The sequence below is a fragment of the Macrosteles quadrilineatus genome, unplaced genomic scaffold, assembly GCF_028750875.1.
Source record: "Macrosteles quadrilineatus isolate MER2022 unplaced genomic scaffold, UCM_ALF_1.0 Scaffold_2__2_contigs__length_208266976, whole genome shotgun sequence".
Taxonomy (NCBI): Eukaryota; Metazoa; Arthropoda; class Insecta; order Hemiptera; family Cicadellidae; genus Macrosteles; species Macrosteles quadrilineatus.
Genome location: NW_026542595.1, coordinates 114,965,681 through 114,990,440, shown reverse-complemented (window position 1 = coordinate 114,990,440; position 24,760 = coordinate 114,965,681). Strand labels below are relative to the sequence as shown.

The following is a 24,760-nucleotide window of genomic DNA, read 5'->3' as shown; positions in this document are numbered from 1 at the left end:
TTAGGTTATGCAATGACAGTTTAATTTTAAAAATCAAAAATTTATTTTATAATTTTAAAACAATATTTTATAATTAAAAAGTTAATTTTATAACTATAAATTAAAAAAAAATAATTTAAATTTTTTCACCTTAGCGGTTCTAGCGGCGAACGCTGACACTACAATATATGTTAGCCTTAGATGGCCTTAGTCCCTCCCGTGTGACCCACCGCCCAGCCCCCAGCCCAGCCACAGTCACAACAGCCACTAGCCAGAGCCAGTTGAGCCAGAGCCAGACCGCGCACCGAGCCGAGACCAGGACCAGGACCAGACGTCCACTGTCCAGACGACCAGACTACAGCCATGATGGATGATGAGCCATGTGCCCATGTGTGATGTACTTGGTGATAATGAGGAGATGTGACGCTGTGCTTGACGATTAGGTCCTAACTTACTTGAATTAATCAATTTCAATTTTCTTTTCAGACACGACTTTTCCGTGTAACTTAGAATTGCAAAACTCAAACACAATAGTTAAATTAAGTTGAACTCCCTTCAGACTTAAACATTATTTAACTAAAATAACTTTGGTTGAACTTTTGTAGCCTAACAACGAAAATGGAAACAGATAATCTTGCTCCCAAATTTATTCGCTTTTTGTTTTCATCCAAACCTAAATTCGACTGTTATTTTAAAGTCGGGAAAGAAGGCCAGGAAAACCAGGTAAGTGTCCTTTACCCACCAGTTCAAATAAAATTTGCTGTTAGAAATTAACCAAGGCTTAACTTAATAATTAGCCTACTTAAGATACTTAACACTTAGAATGAGTTAGGGATAGGACGGCTGCACTTAAGTATCTGTCCTACACTAGCCTAATTTTAATGAAAAATATCGCAAAAATATCAATGTCTAAGATGGACATCTTTATTTGAAGTGGGCCTCTTCCGCCAGCTAAACTTATGCAACACATTTTTTAGCTGAGTAAATTAAGGTATGGATTGCACATGTACCTACAGGATTCAAACCCGCTCATGTAGGCCTAAAAAGACCTTAGCGCTATACTAATCAGTGTCATGCCTTAGTCAAGTGAGCCACCATCGGCCTATACCTACATTAGCAACTAACAAGCACACTAAACTTAGCGCTCGCAGGTGCGATTCAACGAGCTAGGCCTATCAATTAATTTATGCTCATTCCCATTCGGCTAACTTATGTTCGACAAAGCCTATTGTAAACAACTTAATGGCCTAAATGAATCTTGAGCTATAAGCCCCTAAGTTAAGTTAGGCCTAATCGGGCTTGGGTTTTAAAGTTTTTAGCTAAGTTTAGGGTAGCCTAATTTTTTTTTAAACTAAGTTAACGCTATTTCTGAAAGACATGTTTTTAGGTGAGGTTTATTATACTGTAGGCCTATTGATCAGCTTGTGGGCTTCACTCACCTTAATTTGTTAATCCAGGACTCGTCAATGTAACACAACGAAGACATACAACACACACATACACGCACCTAAAAAATCGTCCTTGGATTTACTCCGACATTTCGCGGGACCAATGATAATGTCCCGCTTCCTCAGGGAATTAAAACTTTATTTTTCCCGCGTACACGAGCTGAACGCCTAACCACGACTCAAACAACACTAAGTATGTCGAGTTGAGTTACTGGTGTGGACAACTTAAAAAGTCTCGCAGGAGATAAGTAATTTTGGACACCTTAGGCTAACTTACCAAAAAGGTAAAAATATTGATATTAAAAAGGATACTTTTCTTTTCAGCATCTTAAGTATAAGCTAATCCATATAAGTTAGACCCAGTTGTTCTAGCCTAACTTGCAGTAGCCTACTACATAAGTTAATGGTTGGCAGAACTTCAATGGTCATGGCTATATTAGAAGTACGATTCTGGCCAGACATTAGTGACAGAAATTAACTTAAACAAAGGTTGAATATAGCTCAACCGATTAGGTTAACTTAAATTTACATTTATGTGTCTTGCGTAGAACTTTTTCACACTGAATCCGAAAATGCAACCCGTTTTCAAGCAAAAGAGTAAGCTTTGCTTGATCTGTGAAATGTTATGATCTCTATTAGCTCTATTAGAGTAAAAAATTAGAGAAACCCATTTTTACCCCATAAAACCCCCAGTTGAACCTTGTTCCCATGGTCCGATTATTGCCGGTTAGTGAACTCATTCAAGTATATCGCGCCTAACACCTTCAAACCAAATTTTATCGAAATCGAACAAAGTTACGAAAGTTATCGTCTTTACGGACACGTGTGCGTATATATATATATCTTCCCCAGAAGATGCTTTTTGCAGTCAAAACAATGGAAGCAGCTTAATGTTCTCATTTTGAGTTCCTTTGGGTTGTCTTTTAGGAAAACAATCTGATGGGTCTTCATGGTTCCTTTAAATGGAGGAAGAGATTGTGGAATCATTTGCTTGATAGCTTTAATATCATCTTCATGGACAACACAAAGTACTATATTTCGAGTATTTTCCTGCAGGACCTCAACCAATCTTGGCAGGCTATCAATGTCATGTCCTTGTGCAACAACTGTGTCAGCTGTCCTCTTCAAACAGCCGCCGATTCCATCAGGAGCTCCCTTCCCGTGACCAGCAGCTGAATAGTTCCATGTTGCCACAGAAATGTGGTCAAATGATGCAGTTATGGCACTACCCAGTAAATAGAATATAGTGCGATTTCTGTACTGAGTGGCTGGGCTATCTGAGAGGAAGTGAACAGCCTTGATTTTGGGAACAGTGTTTTTAATCATCTGAAAAACGGGCTGTAGATGAGCCCAGACTGCATGAGGCCCATGGTCTAAACTTTGCGATAAAGTGCACATGGATTTTGAAGATACTTGGCTGTAAGCATCTTTTTTAAAGTAAATTTCACAAGTGTGGAGTGTAATTTGTTTGCGACTTCCACCAAAATGAAACGACTGTACCTCTGAAGCGTATTTAAGTGAATAATTTTCACTATAATCCATGTGGATTAGTATTTCTTCTTCGTTCAGCCTCTTCTTAAGGAATCTAAGGGCTCGAAATTGGTGTGAAATGATGCCTTCATGGAATTAGAACTTAGGAAATTCTTTTTCAAACAAGTCAATGGCTTCTAAGGCTGTCATTGTTACAGTTTCTTTAACTGTGTGTTTGGTTTGCTTTTCTACACCATTTTTATTTTTGTATGTTTCCATTTTGTTTACCCATCTACGGAAACAAACTTCTGATGATCCATCAAATAATAAGTAGGGAACCATAAGATCTTTACAATTAGTGCAAGCTCTTTGCAAACATGACGGGTTTTGGCTGTCGCAGCACACAAGGTTAACAAGATCACTAGGCTGAGAATGGCCAATTATGTTAGCTTTGAATAAGCTTGAAGTTAGTAGCTCCATGTTTGCATGGATTGTGCACATACATGTGTCCCTTTCGTTTTGTTTGCGAGAAACGATCCAAAATGGTCTTAGCTTTGTGAAGGTGGTGTAGCTTATTTTGTAATCAACCTGCTTACAGAAGAGGGTGTGAAGCTTTTTAAGAGAACTTGAAAGAATTCGTTTTTGTTTTTTTACCTTTTTCTTTGTAATACAGTCCTTTTTCCCGGGACATAACTTTGAATGTTCATCATCCTCAAGAAATGTTTGCACGTCTTGTTTAACCTTATCACTTATCTTCAACATTTTTGTTCGCATTACGGAATTATTCGTAAGTAAAACACGTTTTTTCCTAAACACTTTTTCTGATATAGATCTCAAGCCTGATAGAAGACGATATTTTTTAAAAGTTTTGGTGTTCCCGCATACAATTTGTCCAAATTTTCTTTTTTCTTTTTTCAAAAGAAGTCCATTGAAACTTTCATGTAGCTGGCGTTTACAGATTTCACCGAAAAGTAGACGTCTCCTAACTTCTTTCTTGTCTCCAGATTTCATTATCCGAGCCACAATCTTACCCGGAGAATTCTTGTCAGTGCTTTTACTTATTTGATGTTTTAACCTAAAAAACTTTTGACGCCATTTGTTTGATAGTTTCTGTAATTCTTTATTCTTTTTCTTAAGTTTCACGTTGTCTCTTGCTACTTTAGCCCTATTTTTCTTCACTTTCTTTCTCCCAGATTTCCGTCGAGATTGAAGTAGGCCTAAGTTGTCTGGTATGGGAGCTTGGACATCGTTGTCACTTTCAGGAGGAGTGTTACTTGCCAAAAAGCTGACTGCCTTCCCTTGTGTTTTTTTCCTCTCGTAAGATCTTTTAGCCCTCTCCCTCCATGCCTTACGTTGAGCCTTCAGATCCCTTACGCTTGTGATGTCCTTCACTAATTTTACCTGACCTTTCTTCTTCTTCGTGGCATACTTTTTTCTTTCTTTTTCTCGTTCTATTTCTAGCAGTATCGGATCATTTTTTATTCTTTCTCGTCTTCTTTTTGCAGCTTCCTTCCAGTATGCCTTCATCTCAGCCTGGCTCCGTTTTCTTCGAGGACTCATGACTAACCTGGAATTAATGACTTTGTTAACATTTTGTATAAAGTTATATTAATTTTTTTCATAATACAGGCTTTTTTATTAGGCCATATTATTTAATCATCCATTAGTAATATGAATTATTTTAATTAAGTATGCATTCAATTTATTTTGAGTTCCCTTATTTTTTTATATTTTTTTTACCATATCATCCCCTCACACTCTTACAAAGAAACACCATTTTTTCATAGGCCTAATTAACTAAGCCGGTAAATGGAAATACACAAGTTGCAAATACGTTTTATCAACATTTAATCAACAATTTTATTCAAAAATTGCAAAAAATCTCACTCCCTACAAGAAATTTTCACTCCCTACAATTTAGAAATCAGTGAACATTGTAGGGAGTGAATGAGTAGGGAGTGAGGTTTTTACCTTTCAAGGTCATTACAGACTAGTCAACAATAGAAACTGGCTATTATGAAATGTAATCAATAAATGAGCAATTAACTGCACTTATTGTGTATTGTATAGTTATATTTCACTTACCAGTACGAAAATGCATCAAGAGTAGGTAGTGAGGGTCAAAAAAACCACGCATTTACTTGACTTTCCAGTGACTTCAGTAAATCTCACATGGAATGGTCTAGAAAAGTGAAACAAACCTTACAGACGCCATATTAGATCAGGGTTGCCAATAGCACTGAAACTGCATGAAAATTTCCCTTCTCTGTCAGTTGAAAATAATTATTGAACTTTTTGTAGGGAGTGATATTAAACTGTGTGACACACTTGAAACGAACGAAAAAGTTGACTTGCATTAGTCTAATTTATTTTTCAAAGGCTTATATTAATTCTAGACATAACATTGTTCCATAATATCTCAGTTTTAAGCTTCCAATATATATGTTCCACGAATAAGAGGTTATGAAAGTTACTTACCTCTAGCCAGTGACAGTAGTAGGGAGTGAGAAATCAGCACTTTAGTATTTTTTCCTGGATTCCCTGGTTGCTGTTTTCACCAATATACCCATGGTACTTCAACATCCTTATGGGTAGATCATAATAAAAATTTTAGATAAGAAACCCTGTGTTATTTGACCCTAATATTTTCCATTGACATAAATGAGACCGAATTTTTGAAATGACCCATATATTGGCTATAAATCAAAATATAAGATTTGTTGGAACGCGTAGGTCTACACCTAAGTCATGGAAAATATTCAGGAACATATTAAACCATTGTTAAATGATTTACGCACAAAAATAAAATGTTAACTGTAACTGTTTACTGTACCTAATTGTTTTTATTAATTGCACATTAAGTTACCAATTTCCAATTTATCTTTTTAAGGAAAGGATTGGAGCTGTCAAGTTGATGTTGATGGCTCACAGTGAAGTTTTCAGACTGGAGTTAGAAGACAGTGGGTTGGTAGAGAAGAAAGATGTTCCTGTCATAGACATCCATCCTGACACCTTCAAAGGAATGTTGAAGTGAGTTTATTGTGTTATTGATACAAGGGGATGGCTTGTTGACAAAGATTTTAATTTATTGTACACAAAGTAAAAAAATAACATCACAAATAAAATAAAATTTCAAATTACCGTACATTAAAATACCTATTTAATCAACCAGGTTTTTGTATAAAATATGTATATATAAAATCCAATGTGGGCTCTGCCCCAGTGGCTCTGGAGGTTCCCACGTTAACCTTATGAGTACTGATATTTAAATGGAATTAAAGAATCTTAACAGCTGGTTCAACTAAACAATTTTATTCTGTGATGTTCAATAACATTAAGGGTGTTTGGTCAAAAATTAAAATTCAAATTTTTATGCTGGAATGTGTTTGTTGCAATGTATTAAAACTAGAATGAGGTTTTAAAAAAATCAAAAAAATTTTTTTTTTGAGAATTACAAGGGGTTAAAGTGCTGATATTTAGGTATTTTTGTACTAACAATCAAAGAAACCCATTGGGAATTTTTAAATAAAAAAAAACATTTTCGTATTATATATTTCTTCCTTTAAGCAATGAATAAAATTATTTACGAAAAAAAAATATTTTTTTTATTTTTTTTATTTTACAACTTGATTATTAGTTTAGTGTAATACTAGAACTTAATGCTAGCAGTTTTAATATATCTGGGTTTAATCAGTTAGAGTAAAGACATTTTTTAATAGTTTCTATGTGTAACAGTTCTGTCTCAATATTGGTACACGTAACACCAAGTCAAGTCGGCGCGCGGCACTGCAAGTGTAGTGGTGATCATCTACAGTGCCCGCACGCGCCGTCTACGCCAAGTGCGCACGGCCGCGGGCTGCCTTGGTCTTCGCTCTCTCTCCCACCTTTCCTCTCTCCACCTCGCACACCTGTGGCCCTTCCCACACTGTCTTGTTTGGCGCGAAATCTTCACCATAGCGGAGACTGCTTATTGAGTGTTACGGTTGCTACGTTTTTTTTTTCAAATTGTTGTTCTAGTAGGTGTGCTGTAGGCCTTATTTTAGATTCAGTAGGACATTAATTAGCCTAATAATGGCTAGAAAACCACGTCCATGCAAGCGATGTAAACGGTCTAGAGCAAGGAGGATGGTGATAGAAAAGAAGCTTAAAGAAAAACTGGTTAGTTCACAAGTGCGGTCAGACAGTGATCCAGATAATAAAGACGAATCCAGCGAAAGCATATTTAACAGACTGCTCACAGAAGAAAGGTAAGTTTCAATTTATGTTTCTCTAAATATAGAGTTTGGTTAAGATTATGTACCATATATTGCCAAATATTATACATTTAATTTTAATACATTTTGTAATTACATTAATGGCTTTAGGAATCAAGAAATTCACAACAAAAAAGGATTATCAGTAATAAAATTTTCAGTGTTTGGGCTAGCCCTAAAATACTAGTAATTTTGTTATCAAATTAACATCTACAAATGTCGACTGAAATCTACAATTTTGCATATAATTAGATTTTTTTAAAGCGTAATATACACTTAATTTACAGTTCATGATACTGATTTTAATGTTATTTTAATAACAGAGCCGTATAGGTATAGTATAGGTAATATGTATGTATAACGTTTAGGTATGGTAATATGTATGTATGGTTATTTAAAAACTGAGTTAATACAACGTTTTTTTTAGTCTTTCCCACATGATGGTAATTCGTAAAAAATCCAAGTTCTCCTAAGAAAAATACTAAATTAATAAAACATTGACATAAAAAAACGTATTCTTTCTTTTTGATATTTTATTCTTTCATGGTATTCGCATTATCCAAACATTCTACCTTTACCGTGGTGACCAATTACCAAACGACATGCTAACCAGAATTGCTATCAATAACTTAAACACCTTCGATTATTCCATGTCTAGGAACTCCCTAATACAATTGTTGCACCTTGTTTCAGGTGTGCGCACTGCTATAAAGGAAGCTGGAGTAACAAAAAGTAAAACAGACGTCGACAACCTCCGACACGACATCAAGAACTGCATTGACCACGTGTTTGGTGATCATGGAAAGTGTAGAGGTGAATTTTGTAAAAGAAAAGAAGAGAAAAGCACCCTTAACATGCTAGACAGCCAATTCCTCTCCGAATTAAGAAAACAACTTGGGAGAGTTGAGTCCAAGGCAGAAAGTTTAGTTCAAAATGAAACGACTAATAGGGCAGAGCAATACATGTCTTTGGTAGCAAAGTTTACTGGAGGAAAACGTTTGAACTTGACTTCCCGTGGGTCGTACAGGGTGCGATGTTTTGGTGCTGGGCTATCTCATACCACCGGTCCTTAGTCCACTGAAACGACTAAACAAAAAGAGTCCGGGAAGGATTACAAAATTAGTAATCGGCTCTCGTGAAAAACGGCGAATAAAGAGACGTTTAATGTACCTAGAAAAAGGGTGCCCCAAAAAAAAGACGCGTCAAGGCGGGTACGACTGTGAATATGGCCCCTTGACAATCAAACCGGATGTCGAAGAAGAAGTCTTGGAAAGAAAAAAAAAAACGACATCCTGCGGACCTTGGAGCTGACGAGATAGAAAGTGTTGAAAGAGAAACTGTGGGCCAGCACAGCAACATAATTTGGCACGACAAACGAATGAATAGATTGACGGCCTCGAAATTTGGTGTGGTAGCCAAAAGACTACCACAGACATCCTGCCATAACCTAGTGAAAAGCATTTTATATCCTAGGGAATTGAAAAGTAGTGCCATTCTGTTTGGTAGGGCCCATGAGGATGTGGCCATTGAACATTACGAAAAAGAAACAAACAACATAGTCCATAAATGTGGACTGTTCGTCTATCCCGATGCGCCGTATCTCGCAGCAAGTCCTGATGGTCTCGTGGGTGACGATGGACTTATTGAAGTCAAGTGTTTGCCTTCGGTAAAAGAAAATACTCTGGAGGAAGCCATCAAAACTATGAAGAAGAAAGATTTCTGCCTAGAAATGAGAAACGGCGAGATACACCTAAAAAAACACCATCATTACAACTACCAGGTAAATAACTAACTAATAAATCAATAAAGTAACTGTAAATAAATAAATAACCTCGCAAAGGATCCACCTAAATGAGGTACATACAATTGCCTATAATGTAGATCAATTCCAAATTGAAACTGTAACCTTCGTAATATTATATATAAAATTATCCGTTGTTTATTCCATTTCAGATTCAAGGGCAGTTACATATTAGTAACAAAAAATGGTGTGATTTCGTCGTTTACACCAGAACGACGCCATTATTTGTTGAGCGAATTGACCGGGACGATGACTTCTGGAGCAATAAAATCCTACCTAAGGTAAACATTTTCAAATGTAATCCACAAAAATATTAAATAACTAAATATGCACACATTTTAATAACAATAACCCTTGGTTGGGATCAAGAATTTTGGCACTAATATTTATTACAAGAATATTAAAAAAATATTATAAAAATAGCTGTTGCATGAAAACCCTGACAATTTTTACTTACTTGGGGAAAAAAACAGTTAATTTTTTTATTGAATGGCTTAGTGACTAGGGGTGTTATATCTTGACTGGTTTTGCAGTTAGAAATCTCATAATTCAGTACCTATACTGATTTTGTAATCAAAGAATACCTGCTATTTACTACAACAATGCCTCAATTATTGACAAAAACTCCCAACGTGTAAGCAGTGTCAATTGCAGTGCGGGGAGGGTAGTCTTATAACTTGGTCTAGAGGCAGGTGCCATTGACCTTGTGCATTCCCCCTGCCACTGAACACCAACCCGCGACGGCGTGCCTTCTACTCTCTACTGACGCACCCTAACACCCCCCCCCCCCGCGCACTTCTGTGATAGCTGTGATCGTTGGCCTACGTGCGCAATCTTTCAGGGGGTGATTGGCTGAGAGATAAACTATTCTTTCTAAAACCTAACACATAAACCGTGATGACGACTTCTGCCAGACAAAAATTTACCATAATTTAATTGTTTACATTATTATGATATATGTACAGTATATAAGCGTCTATTGATTGTTACGACATGGTTCCGCAAAACGGCACACGGAAGATTTCTCAGGTGCCGTTTGACGACGTCACTTTGAGGGAACACCATTACCGCAACGAGACGTATATGAACCATCGGCCTCCGTGGTGTAGTGGATAGCGTGTCGGGCTGATAATCCGAATGTACCGGGTTCGAATTCCGTTAGTAGCATAAACCTTTTGTCAAAAATTTTTTCCATTATCAGCACGTTTGGTTAGTTTGGTTGGGTTATGACAGTTTAATTTTATAATAAAAAAATTATAAAATTGAATTTTAGGCATTTATAATTTTATTTTATGAACAAAACTATTTTTTAGATTAGTAAACCTTCATTTGATTTTTAAGTAAACAATGATTTTGCTAGTAAACAATTCGATAGCAATTATATTATATCTATTGAATATAAATATTTAGCAATAAGATTTTTATTTATTTATTGTTTGAACATACTTGCTCACATTTTACATCTCTTTCTCTTTGTTTATAAATTATAATATATGTATGAACTTATTACAGGTAACTCAGTTCTATTTGGAGTGTATGCTACCAGAGATAGCAAACAGTCGCATCCAGCGTGGTCTAAAATGTAGAGACCCACCTTACATACTGGAAGCAAAGTATTCAAAGGAAAGAAAAGAGAGGGCGAACTCAAGGGCGAATAAATAGGGGCCTTAGACATGAATCATACTTCACTATCTTATTGTATCTTATTGGCAAATAAAAAAATATCTGTGTGACTTAGTTTCAAATATTAATATTATTACTGCAACCCTATTACAGCCAGTGTGTTAAAAAACAGATTAATTATTGATACATTAATAAGTATTACTATAATAGTAAGCGCAAACACCAATAAACATAATATAGTCAATTTGTATCAGTTAGCAACGTGATTTGGTTTAGGGTTGCTAGCCCGTACCGAGGATACGACGGGCCGTGCCCGTACCAGGCCTCGCGTATACGAGAAGCAGTGATGCAGTGTGTCGCGTGATGAGGGGTGAGGGGGGACAGCTCTAACACACACCTACAGCGCTGCCTCCAAACGGACATCCAAGCGCGCGCGGTGGCGACTTGTAGAACTACTGCTCCTCACCTTCAGACTAGCCTAGCGCCCAAACAGCCTTAACAAGTTATAGGTTTACCAACAGCACTATTATTTTTTTTTAATTTATGACATCAGCTGGTTTGCAACCAAAAGGTGAGTGAGCGTAGCGAACTAACTTCAACCTGGAGGCGAGTTAGCGTAGCGAACGAGCTAACCTGAAGGCTAGTGAGCGCCGCAAACGAGCTCTAACCTAAAGGGGACTGGGGAGTGAGCGTAGCGAACGAACTTCAACCAGGACGTGGTTGTATAAAATAAAATGTTTACCATATCACTAGGCCTATTAACTTAGGTCTTAATACTAGGTCTATATTTAAATGATTTACAGTAATTTATGTACATAGGCTACTACAAATTTGGTAGGTACTAGGTAAGTAATTTATAAAAACATGTCACATACATTTTTTAAGAGTTGACTACAGATACGTTATATCTAATTCATAGCCTACTCAGTTTTCTTATATACTTTTCTTTCAAAGATCAATAGCATACAATACCTTAGTACTGTAGAATTAAACTGCAGTGAGGTGCTTCAGAGTCCAAGTAGAAATCATTGTAATTAGGATGTCTGCATTTTCAAAATTTAATCAAAAACATCAGATTTTATGTAACTTACATAGGCTACATATACATATAAGCTTACATTCGGATACACTAACATTTGTCACTCACAAAAAGACAAAATATACATAAATGTTTGTCCCATAGGCGATCAATCTACAGCAGAAGGCCTACTGCTTTAAAAAATCTAGATAAAATACCAAAACTCTAAATGTAGAGAGGGTTTATTTTTGTGAATTTCCGCATAGGGAAGTAGCTATTTGGCATGGTGGTAGTCCGATGACCGATTCAGTCTTGTTGCAGCTACATTTGCCGCTAAGTAGTGGGGGGAATTAAAGACCACAATGTTAAGGTTGTGCTCTAGAAGTGATGACAATATTGTGTAATGACGGTGCAGATTTACCAAACATGGGCTCTTTTCAGTGTTTCCATACACGGGAATTTTATCCCAAAAATTGTATTTTTAGACCATGAGCAGGATTGAAACGGGATGCGGGATAGAAACTGGATACCAAAGACAAATATAATAGTAGCCTAATGTTTAAAAAACTAACAGCCAAATTCCGGGAAATGGTTCTATGGGTCAAAATAAAGAGAAAATCAAGAATCACATTTTTTTCAACCGATCTTTATAAAACTTGGTATGTAGGTTAAGGTAGAAGGGATCCATGTTAGAAAAAGTTCATCTTGATCCAACATAAAATTTCAAAATGGCGGCCATTTTAATTTTTTTAACTAAAATTAGTCCTACTCAAAAACGGGAAACAGTATTAAAAAATGCCAAAAACACTTTAATTTAGCATTTTCAATACCCTTTCAAACGATACCAAGTTCAAAAAGGTCGAATAAGAAATGGCTGAAATATTATGATTTTTAGTTGTAAAATGAGGCATACCGGACTAGCTTCTTTCTTATTATTTTCTAGCTACAGTAGAACTCCGATTATCCGAATCAATAGGGACCAGACCCCATTCGGATAATCGGAGTTTTACCGGAATTCCGGGAATTTAAAAAAAAAAATCCTCATTTTCGGTACTAAGTGAACTTTTAATTAATAATAATTTAAATCAGAACATTTTTACAGTTTACAAGGCTCGTAGTACAAGTGTTCTATACATGTTATTAAGTCAATAGTGTTCCATCAAAGTCCAAAATTGGCTAAATGTGTTTAATAACAATTCTTTGATATTTTGCAAAACTTATTACTGTAGCTTTACGTTTTTAAAATTGTCGAAATAAGCGATTCGGATAATTGGAGATTCGGTTAATTGGAGTTCGGATAATTGGAGTTCTACTGTATTTCTTTTCAATCTTTTTGAACTTGGTATCGTTTGATAGGGAAATTTAAATGCGAAATAAAAGTGTTTTTGGCATTTTTCCATAAAATTGGCCGCCAATTTGAAATTTTAAGTTGAATCAAGATTATTTTTTTCTAACATGGGGCTCTTCTACCTTAACCTACATACCAAGTTTTATAAAGATCGGTTAAAAAAATCCAAAAATTAAAATGTTTAAATGTAAAAAATTCAGAATGGTGGATATCTGGTTAACGAAGCGATTTTGGAAAAAAATTAATGCTTGATTTTCTTTTTATTTTTACCCATAGAGCCATTTCCCGGAGTTTGGCTGTTTACTTACAGGGCACCCTGTATATTTAGAATATACAATGTAGATTGCCGTTGTTATTATTATGAACTGCTTTATTAGATGTAACACAATTTTAACCTGTTTCAGATATGTTTATGGCTATGACACTACTGCTACAATGGCTTTTGATGAGGCAGACGATTTACTGTATGTTGCGGAGAAGTATTTAATGAAACCTTTGAAAGACAGCCTCGCTGCCAGACTGATGACACTTTTGAACAAAGACAACATTTGTTCCTTGATGAACAACCCTGCCTGTTACACTCATCTGGAGTTGGACTCTGCCATTACCAAGGTTAGTTTGAGTGTTTTTGTACATAGAAACTAGCCTTGAAGTAGGTATACACCTGAAACAGAAAAACACCCGTCCCATTAGGCACAACAAAAGTTGTTGTTCATTTGCAGGTTATGGCAACCTCTCCCACATTTGAGTTATTGACAGTGCCCCACATTTAATTACTTAAAAGTAGGAATGTATCGATTCTTGGACATTGGTATTTATATTGAGAACCGATCGTGTAAACTCAATACCGATACCTGAAATATCTGCGAAGATCAGTGATCGGAAAATTACCCTTTTGCTGCAGTCGTGGATGACTTTCTTGTAACCGTGATGATGTTTACTCGACCGCTGGAGATGTGCGCGTTTTGCTGACGATGACGTCTTCGTGATCAAGTTATTACCTCGGTCTGACCAAAAAGCTCAAACTGTCATTCCTCTCTTTATACCTAATAAATTTCCCTTTGATAATTGTTTTCAAGATTCGGTTTCATCTTTGATATTATATTTATTGTGTTTTTTAAGGGCTTAGATCTACATGTTAATTGGTTAGTTATAACTTTTCATTGCTGCTTTAAACAAATTTATACTTCTAAAATATCCCATCATTCCAAAATTACTGTGTCTAAGGAAATAAAGGCAGAGGTTGGTGTTGTATTACCAATCCATATCGATGGTTGGGTAACATTTGAAAAAAATTTGTATCGGTGTTGCAAATCGATGAATTTTGGCATCGATACATCACTATTTACGAGTTTATTTGTCACAATGTTCTAAGCAGTGAGAGAAACAGAACGTGTTAAAAACAAACAGCACTACAAAGTATATAACCGCTCTAATCACTCATTAATGCAGGAGCAATATTTCCTCCAGCCTTTTAATGCTGACCAGATCTGACAACATTGTCACAAGTTTTTTTTTTATCAGAGCCACAAAATAAAATAGCTAAAACAATTCATTTTATTTGATCAACCACTTAACAAAAAATTGAAAGAACAATGGGATATTGATCTAGTTTGTTCAATGTCTTAAATATAATTTATATATTTTTTTACTGATTCACTGTTTGTTCATTAATAGATTTTGAGATTCGAGACGGATCAAGTGTTAGCAAGCCCAGAGTTTTTGTCAATGAATTCCGACAGTTTCCTCAAGATTTTGGAACAGGACGAACTTGCAGTTCCTGAAATAGAATTGTGGAGAGCAGCGATTAAATGGGGACAACACAGAGGTAAGAATTTAGATCTCAAAACTTAGTTTACTCTATGCAAACCGAGGTTAAATTTGAGTGCAAGGAGAGTGTAGAATGGAGGAAGATGATCTGGGTAGCTTTGTTGAAATGATTCATCAAAAAGTGAATTTGTTTCCATTTCTTACTATTTTACAATATTGAAGATTTGTACAGTACATAAAACAACAACCTTCTGTTTGTGATATACATGGTGTCCCGGAACTCTCTACCAATATTTTAGAGCATTGCTAATGGGTAAGAAACATACCTAAATATCATATTTAAATTGTCCGGAAGTCCTTAACACAGCCGCCATTTGGTTTTTTTCAGTTATTAATTTTTTTCTAAAGAATGGTTAAACATAAGAAATGGAAACTTTGCACGAACAATTATGACAACTAGACAAAGCTACCAAAAAATTAAAAAGATTTTTCAAATTCATAAAACAAAATGGCGGCCATTTAAAATTTTTATAAAATCAACGGTTTTTGAGTTATTTAAGAAACAAAATTTTAAATGGTCGCCATTTTGTTTTATGAATTTGAAAAATCTTCATAATTTTTTTGTAGCTTTGTCTAGTTGTTATAAATGTTTGTGCAAAGTTTCCATTTCGTATGTTTAACCATTCTTTAGAAAAAAATTAATTACTGAAAAAAACAAAATGGCGGCTGTGTGAGTAACTAAGGACTTCTGGACAATTTAAATATGATATTTAGGTATGTTTCTTACCCAGGAGCAATGCCCTAAAATATTGGTAGAGAGTTCCGGGACACCCTGTATAAGCAACTATTGCTGTAAAAAAAATATACAGGGTATTAAAAAAAAGGTGGAAACATAATTTATGTAGGCCTAGTGATTTCTTGGGTCAAAATATTAAAAAAAAATCAAGAATTAAAACTTTCCAAAATCGCTTTGTTAATTTGCAATTTTGTATTTTTTACATTGAGACATTTTTATCTTAGGATTTCTTCAACCGATCTTAACGAAAATTGGTATAAATGTTACAGTATAAGAGGCTCATGTTAGAAAAAAGGTTACCTTGATCTAATTCAAAATGGCAGTAATTTTAATTTTGTACGGATGGGAGATTGTATTCTTGACATTCTCTTGCTGTAGTATTTTAGCCTACTTTCAATTGCTGCCAAAGTGTGTTCTGAGGCTTTGAGACTCTGAATTTTAAAATTTTAAGGTGTTTTTTGCTGGGTAATTTTCATAAATTTTACTTCTTGATTGTTTCTTTTACGTTCTTGACTTATTTTTCTAGATTTAATATTACTATTACTTTACCTTCATTTTACCTAGTCTTGATCTTCAACATTGTTGTTAGTCCAGCTCTGAGTTGTCTATCTTTGATTAGCTGTTGTTGCTCAGCTTCATTTAAGGTTTCTGTTTCTGTTATTAATGTTGTTCGTTCTAATAAATATCCCTTCTCGTTTTCTTGTTTTAATTTATTGTTTTCTGAAGTTAGTGCATTACCAACTTCGTCAGCTAGGGTTAGGGATGTTTCTAGGTCTTCTGAGCTGGTTTCTACTTGACATGCAGAGGTTGTTACAATCTTTTGATGGATTAAAGGGGTTGAACATGCAGGCAGAAGAGGGGTTGAGTCCATTTGAAGTTAAACTTCTTTGGCTGATTCCTCAGGTCCAGTTAAAATTTCCAAATAAAATATATTATAAGTTATAGTGGATACAATTTATACTCGGAGATTTGGCTAATTCCTCAGGCTCAGTTAAAATCTCTAAATAAAATAAACAATTGTTATATTTATTAACATTTTATTCATACTTTACACTTATTTATCAAACTATGAATGAATGAATGAATAATATCTTTATTCCAACAAAGTATTTACAGAATATGTACACAAAAATTTTAAGGAAAAACATAACTTAAGTGAATTTAAAAGAATAAAATAAAATTAACCTTTGCATTACATCTATGTTTAAGAAAGCGTACATGTTTTTGAGGAATAAGCCGACATGGCAGCGAGCCTGTGCGTCGTCTGTAGTTGCGTCCTAACATAACATTATTTATAAACTACAATAAATAAATATATGACAGAAGATATGATGAGGTGAAAATATGATGTAAATGGAGTTACAAGAACAAATTGTGAGATGAATAACTATGTGAAAAATATTAGGTGGCATAACTAAGTTTAAATAAAAATAATTGAACTGTAATAGTGACAGGAATTCTACGGCTTTCAAAAAGTGTGTCTAGAGGGGTGGGGCGGGCGGCGGAGAAGGAGTCAGGGTCAATGGTCAGGTCGCATGTCGTGTCAGAAGCGTTTGTGTCCGTAGTCAGCTGTGATGATAAGCTCAGCCTCGTCCCTGCCTAGACCAAGTAACTACTCATTGACACGGCGTTTGAATATGTTTAAAGTGGGGGAGTCAAAGAAATTAACACTTTGAAAATAGTTTTGTAAGTTACGAAATAGAACGTCTGCGATATAAAATGAGTTGGTCGATGAAAAGGATTTGTACAGTTGTATTGATGTAATTCCAATTCGGGTAGAATATCTAGTATTATGTGTATAGGAAATTGTAGAGAAAATGTTGCTATAATTTTAAAAAATGTGACTTAGAAGATTTTTTATGAAAAGTTGTCTGATCGTTAAAACTGACACATCCTTAAAGAGAGTGTCAGATAGGTAACGCCTGTTCTTCCCAAAACCAATTTTTAATATTAACTTATGTGTTGTGTTTAATGTGTCTAAAATACTTTTAGAACAACCCCCCCCCCCCCAAGCTTATGATTCCGAAGGATAAAAGTGATTGAACAAAAGCATAGTACATTAATTTCATTTCACTTTCATTTAGAATCTCATTCAGCTGACCGATAGCATAGAGATGATAGCATAGATATATTTTCTAATTTTACTGTTTAAATATTGAATATGACTAGACCACTTAAGACGGTAATCAAAGACCACTCCTAAATATTTGAATTAATCTACTTTTTCAATAGATTTTCAATAGTTATGATTATTTAACTATGCAGGAATTCATTAGGAAATGCGTTTGTCAATGCTCTCTTAAGCAGTACAATAAATAACCATCAATAGTGGAAAAGGATTGGTCGTGCTTTTTTTAAACTGATTTTATTAAATTCTACATAACCGTGAGGGGGATGGATATAACAAGTACCTGATTGGTTTTCTTTTAACAATCAATCTAATCTTTATTCAGAACGTACATAACTGCACACGAATGCGTCATTGTTACCTTGTTGTTACATTGTTATACACACATAATGTTAAAAAATTAAAATAAATAGTCTACTCATAGTTTATAAAAATCCTCTTTACTATAAATAGAATTAATTATTAGAAATGTTTTCAATTTTCTTTTAAACATATTCATACTCAGCTCTCTCCTAATGCTTTCTGGGAGGTGGTTGATAAATTTGATACCAATATAATCTGGTCTTTGTTTAAATTTTTCTTTTTTATGCTTTTTAACTGTAAAATTTTGTTTGTTCCTTGTGTCATGCTCATGAATGTCCTGTTGTCGCTGTAATTTTGATTCATTTTTTTTCACATAACATGTAACTATGATATTTTAATATGGAACATGTTTTTTTCCCAGCTGAGTCGGAAGATGGACAGCTGGTCCGCCAACAACTCTCAGGGTTGACTCAACAGTTGAGACCTTACTCACTGACTCCGGAAGACAAAATTGAAGTGATTGGTTCTAAGATTTTAGACATAGAAGAAGTCTACAATTTGTGTCAAAGTCATTCTAAAAAGGAAACCCTTCTAACTCTTGGTCAGTTTTCAAATGAGACTAAACCAAGGACAATAGCAAAAACAGAGACAAAGACTGTCCCTGGTCGACTAGCAATTATTATGCCAGAAATGGGATGGGACTACGGTTCAACTTACAAATTTACCCTAATTACCAAAAGCCATGCAATTGAGCTGTTACCACTAGAGTGTGAATCACGTGATCTTACACCAGGAGTCCCTGTAGATAATACATATGAAGTGAGCTGTTCAGCAACAATAACAACTGAGTGGACCAACTTTGATGTGTATGAACCTGCGATAAACTTGTATTTCAGTAAGCATGTCAAGTTTGAAGAGAAGTTTGAGATTCCTCTGGCTGTTGATGGGAGAAACATAACCTTGAAGCCAAACACCAAGTACTCTGTCAAGATGAAGGTGGAAGGAGCTCACAATGTGAGTCACAGTAACACAGAGCCCAAAATCGAAGATGATCACTTGATTCTAAGAATATCTAAAGATAACCGTCGGTACTACTTTCCCTCAGACAAGTTGATGTACAGAGCAACAGCAGTGGAATAATGTCATTCTAGAAAACAATAGTTAAGGAGCTGTTGGGACTTAAATACCATTTGGGTGTGTGTGTGTGCAGAAAATGCATATCTTTTTAGTTTACTAGGATTTTCATTTAACTCTGATCGTTAAGGAATTATGTGCATTTTGTAAAATTCTTCTAATCAAAATTTAAATATTTGCAAATTCGGTTAAAAGTATATTTGGTTATGAGCATATAGTCTGTGTAATAAAGGGCAAAAATGTAATTTTCAACAGATTTTTTTAGTTTTATCCATGCTGCTGTAGAAGTGGATGCAAAGAATCTTGTCATTAAGTGGATTAAAATATATTATTGTTATTTGTCATGTGTATTGTGTATATATATGTGTACCATACCAATGATTAAAATAACATTTTAATAATAAAAATGATCAAAAATTTCAACTGAGAATTGATTATTTTAACCCGTTTCAGCCTCAAAGAATTGTTATGACAAAATTCAAAATAGTATATCTGTAATTGTTGTACATTAATATTAGTAAGTTAATATTAAGCAGTAAACTTCTTATCTTATAGTCTTTCATCATGGATTGTTGTTGGGAAGAAAAGGACTTAGTTAATCATATATGCTTACTGAGTATGAAATTGATATCAACACTAAACATAAATAATTCACTGATAATTAATTACTGTTAAAATGTCTAGAGGGTTCCTATGCTCTAACAGAAATAATAGACTTCCTTTGCTTCATATTGTATTTATAATGTAGTAACAAAGGCTTGGCTGGTTCAAATACTTGAGTCATTGAACCAATATAGATCAGCCTTTTTTTATATCTGCAGAACTATATTGAACTAATTCCATTACTCTGAATCTGTTAATAACAGGAAGGGTATCACAGATGGGAATTTTTGTTGTGCACATTGAGTGGGCTTCAGGGCCGATTTACCGAATAGGCACGGTAGGCACGTGCCTAGGGCGCGAGGCAATTGGCTTTTTTAGGGGGGCGCCAAAAATTTGGAAATTAAAAAAAATTCGTGGTAGTATTTGCATGATATCGCGGTAAACTTCTGATAACCACTCGCGGCCGTGTAGGCATCGTAATCGTCTCCCGCGTTTGCAGCAAGATTCTTACTATTTTCTGCAGTCAGGTCGTTTGGACATAAAATTATCATCTTCCATGATCGAGGCAATATAAGAACGTATCCCGCAGTCGTGAGGAGATTATTATAATCTACCGCAAATGAGGCAAAATTCTGATATTTTCCCGCGGTCGTGAGGACATTATCATCGTCTTCCGTGATCGCGGCAATATTCTGATCATCCCTCGTGGCCGTGTAGAAATAGTTATTATATCTCCCGCGGTCCTGTAGATATCGTACGTATCCCGCAGTCATGAATCCATGGTAATCGTCTCCAGCGATTGCGGCAAAATTTTAATCATGTCCTGCAGTTTTGTGGAGATCATCATCGTCTTCCACGATCGCGGCAAAGTTCATGAGGTTTCCCGCGGTCGTGTGGACATCAATCGTCTTCCGTGATTGTGGTAATATTCTGATCATCCGTTGCGGCTCATCTGTAGATAGTAGATACCATCATCATCTTCTGCGATCGCGGAAAATTCTGATCATCCCTCGCGGCCGTGTGTAGACATTTATTATTGTCTCCCGAGGTCACGGAAACGTCACTGTTGTCATGAGCGATCACGGTAAATTGAAAACTCCAGGTAGGAATACAAAATTCACGGTTCAAAGATCTCCCGCATGATTCCCGGATTTCCCGGTCGATATACACCCTGTTATATACAGGGTGGCTGAAAAGTAACTTGCACCCCCACTTAACTTTTCAACCATTTGAGATATTTGAAATCGGTTTGCGGCAACCTTCTTAGATATGACGGGCTACAATAATTATGGTCAATTTTGAAAATTTTGCCCTTAGGGGTAGCGGGGGTAGGGGATAGCTAAAAATTTTCCTATAGCAAGTATAGTCGAGTTTGGTATCATTTTGTAGGTCTTGATGAAACATAACAATTAACATAAAGAAAATAGAAATCGGACCATTAATAACAAAATGGCAGCTAAAAATGATTGAGACAATGGTTATTCAAAGTAGTTTTGCGCTGCCATTTTGTTATTAATGGTCCGATTTCTATTTTCTTTATGTTAATTGTTATGTTTCATCAAGACCTACAAAATGATACCAAACTCGACTATACTTGCTATTTGAAAATTTTTAGCTATCCCCTACCCCCGCTACCCCTAAGGGCAAAATTTTCAAAACTGACCGTGATTATTGTAGCCCTTCATTTCCAAACAAGTTGCCGCAAACCGATTTCAAATATCTCAAATAGTTAAAAAGTTAGGGAGGGTGCAAGTTAATTTGTTTGCCACCCTCATGGTTATTTGGATTTGAAACGTTTTAGGGCGCCATTTTGTTATTAGTGAGCCGATTTTGGTTTTCTTTATGTTGATGTTCATGTTTCGTCAAGACCTGTAAAATGATACCAAACTTGACTATACTTGTCATTTGAAAATTTTGAGCTGCCTCTTACCCCCGCTACCCCTAAGGGCAAAATTTTCAAAATTGACCATAATTATTGTAGCCCCTCATATCTAAGAAAGTTGCTGCAAACCGATTTCAAATATCTCAAATGGTTGAAAAGTTAAGTGGGGGTGCAAGTTACTTTTCAGCCACCCTGTATATATTGCAAAGGGGCGCTACTATTAGACGTGCCTAGGGCGCTGACAGGGTCAAAAACGGGCCTGGTGGGCTTAGGACGAGGAGTAGAATTTAAGCTGCCCTAGAGAGTACTAAATTTTTGCTTTTGTATTGTTTCTGTCCATCTCTTTGCCTGGAGTGACACACTAAAAATATTCCTATTCTTTACCCTTAGCTGTTTCCTTATTGTGCTGTTTTCATTGGTTTTCAGGTTTTCACAGGATGGTGTGGGTGTATCACTAGGGGAGATTGTATTCTTGGCATTCTCTTGCTGTATTATTTTACTTTAAATTGCTACCAAAGTGTTTGTTCTGTTTGTTCTTGGCGGGGTCTTCAGCTTAGCTAGCTCAAGTATCAGGGACAATGAGCTGTTTTGTCTAGGGAGCTCAGAGCTGAGGGTTTGAGATTCTGAATAGTTAAATGTTAAGGTGTTTTTTGCTTGGTAATTTTCTGAAATTGTATTTCTTGTTTGGTTCTTGATTGTTTTTTGTAGGTTCTTGCCTTCCTTTCTAGATTAAAAATTACATGATCTTTATCCTTGTCTTGATCTTCAACATTGTTGTTAGTTCAGCTCTGAGTTGCCTCTCTTTGACAACTCATGAGCTTTAATTCAGCTACATTTAAGGTTTTTGTTATTGAAGTTATTCAATTAAAATTTTTTTCTGTGTAGGAAATCATTGGAATAAGGATTAAATTGCTCTCTTAAGCAGTACAACATGTACATAAGCAATACAATAATCCACTATGTAAATAGTGGAATATGATTGGTAGTGTTTTTTTAGAATCAGATTTTATTAAATTCTACATAATCGTGAAGGGGATACATATAACGTGAGCTTGATTGGTTTTCTTTTAACTTGTAACTATTATATTTTAATCTGGAAAATGTTTTCCTCAGCTGAGTCAGAAGATGGACAGCTGGTCCGCCAACAACTCTCAGGGTTGACTCAACAGTTAAGACCTTACTCACTAACTCAGGAAGACATATTGAAAGTGATTGGTTCTGGGATTTTAAACATAGAAGAAGCCATCAATTTGTGTAATTGTCATTTTGAAAAGGAAACTCTTCTAACTCTTGATCAGTTTTCAAATGAGACTAAACCAAGGACAATGGCAAAGACTGTCTTTGATCAACTAGAAATTATTATGCCAGAAGTGTGGAATAGCTCCAATTTCATTTACAATTTTACCCTGACTACCAAAAGCCATGCAATTGAACTGTTATCACTAGAGTGTGAATCACGTGATCTTACACCAAGAGTCCCTGTAGATGAGACATATGAAGTGAGCTGTTCAGCAACAATAATAACTGAGTGGACCAACTTAGGTGTGTATGAACCTGCGATAAACTTGCATTTCAGTAAGCATGTCAAGCGTGGAGAGAAGTTTGTGATTCCTCTAACTGTTGATGGGAGAAACATAACCTTGAAGCCAAAAACCAAGTACTCTGTCAAGATGCAGGTGAATGGAGACCACAAGCACAGATACGGTAAAGAAGAGCCCAACATCGAAAATAATCACTTGGTTCTAAGTCTATCCAAGAAAAAAAATTGGTATGATTTCCCCTCAGACAAGTTGATGTACAGAGCAGTAGAATAATGGCATTCTAAAAAACAATAGTTAAGGAGTTGTTGGGATTTAAATTCCATTAAAGTGCAGAAAATTCATTTCTTTTTAGTTTACTAAGATTTTTTATTTAACTCTGATTGTTAAGAAATAATATGCATTTTGCAGAGCCGTCTTTATAAAATGCGAGGCCTGGGGCAATACATAATTGCGAGGCCTTGTTTAACCAAGCTGTCTGGGGGGTAAGGAGTATCCCCCATCTGAGGGGGGGGGGTCTGGGGGTCCCCCCCTTGGAAAATTTTTGTAAAATTATACTTGTAATCATTTTCATTTTGGTCATTTTAAGTACTTTGACGAAAAAAAAATAATATTTTACACTCTTAAAATGGGCGTGAATATTATTGCTAATTACACATATTATTTTTCTAATTCCAAAGTGGATATCATAAACATTGCACACAAAATTCTTTACATCATTAATTAAAAAAAATTAACACTTCTCCTTTACTGTGGATTGTGAATTGAATTAACACTTTGTAAATTAAACAAAGTGGCGGGATGACAATAATTAATAGTAAATGCTTATAGGCTATCTTGTTTATTTATTTTTTTGTCAAGTTAGGTTTATTGTGTTTTCGGCAGTTGGTCTGTGAAGGGTGTTTTAAAGTTAAAAAAATATTACATAAATAATTGTCAATGAGATACTTGCAAATTCGTCATTTCTTTTACACTCTGTAAATGGCCGTTAATATCATAGCTAATTGCACATATTATTGTTCCAATTCCAAAGTGAATATCATAAATATTATCCACGAAGTTCTTTACAAAAATTTATAAAAAAATGAACACTTCTCTTCACTGTGGATTGTCGTCCCGTCACTTTGTAAATAGTAAATGCTCATAGGCTAACTTGTTTATGTACTTTTTGTCAATATAGGTTTATTGTGTTTTCGTCAGTTGGTCTGTAATGGGGGGTTTAAAGGTAAAAAAATATTACCTATAATTGTCAACGAGTTTTTAATAATAAATTAAAAGAGGTAGTATCATTACAGTGTAATTGATTCACAGTAAAGTATTACTTTTTACTTTAATGACAAATATTGTCATAGGTTTATGTTTATTGCGAAATGCGAGTAGTTTACAGTCAGTCTTATCCACGCTGATTATCCATTCAATCCAGTAAACATTTACATATGTAAATAAATTGAACTTAATTAATCATGCAATAGAACTTTAATGGCACCAGTAAGAGTAAGCGTATGACTCACTCACATTCACCGGGGTGGCTCGGTGGCTGCCGCGAGGCTCGGGTTCCATCATCGCCGCCGAGCTGTCAAACGTTGTTTGATATTCTTTTGTGTTTTAAATGTCGTTTGTAGGTTTTTAATTGATACAACAATTGATATAGGCTAATTCATAATAA

At 35.3% G+C, this 24,760-nt stretch overlaps 1 protein-coding gene across 1 annotated transcript; it reads left to right on the top strand.

Moving 5' to 3' along the window:
* The first annotated feature begins 325 nt into the window (after window positions 1-325).
* LOC128987770 (uncharacterized) lies at window positions 326-19,404 on the top strand. The gene is made up of 5 exons (XM_054408790.1): window positions 326-702; window positions 5,788-5,927; window positions 13,345-13,552; window positions 14,618-14,768; window positions 18,359-19,404. The coding sequence occupies exons 1-5, from the start codon at window positions 598-600 to the stop codon at window positions 19,075-19,077; spliced, it is 1,323 nt and encodes a 440-aa protein (XP_054264765.1). The 5' UTR covers window positions 326-597; the 3' UTR covers window positions 19,078-19,404.
* The last annotated feature ends 5,356 nt before the right edge of the window (window positions 19,405-24,760 follow it).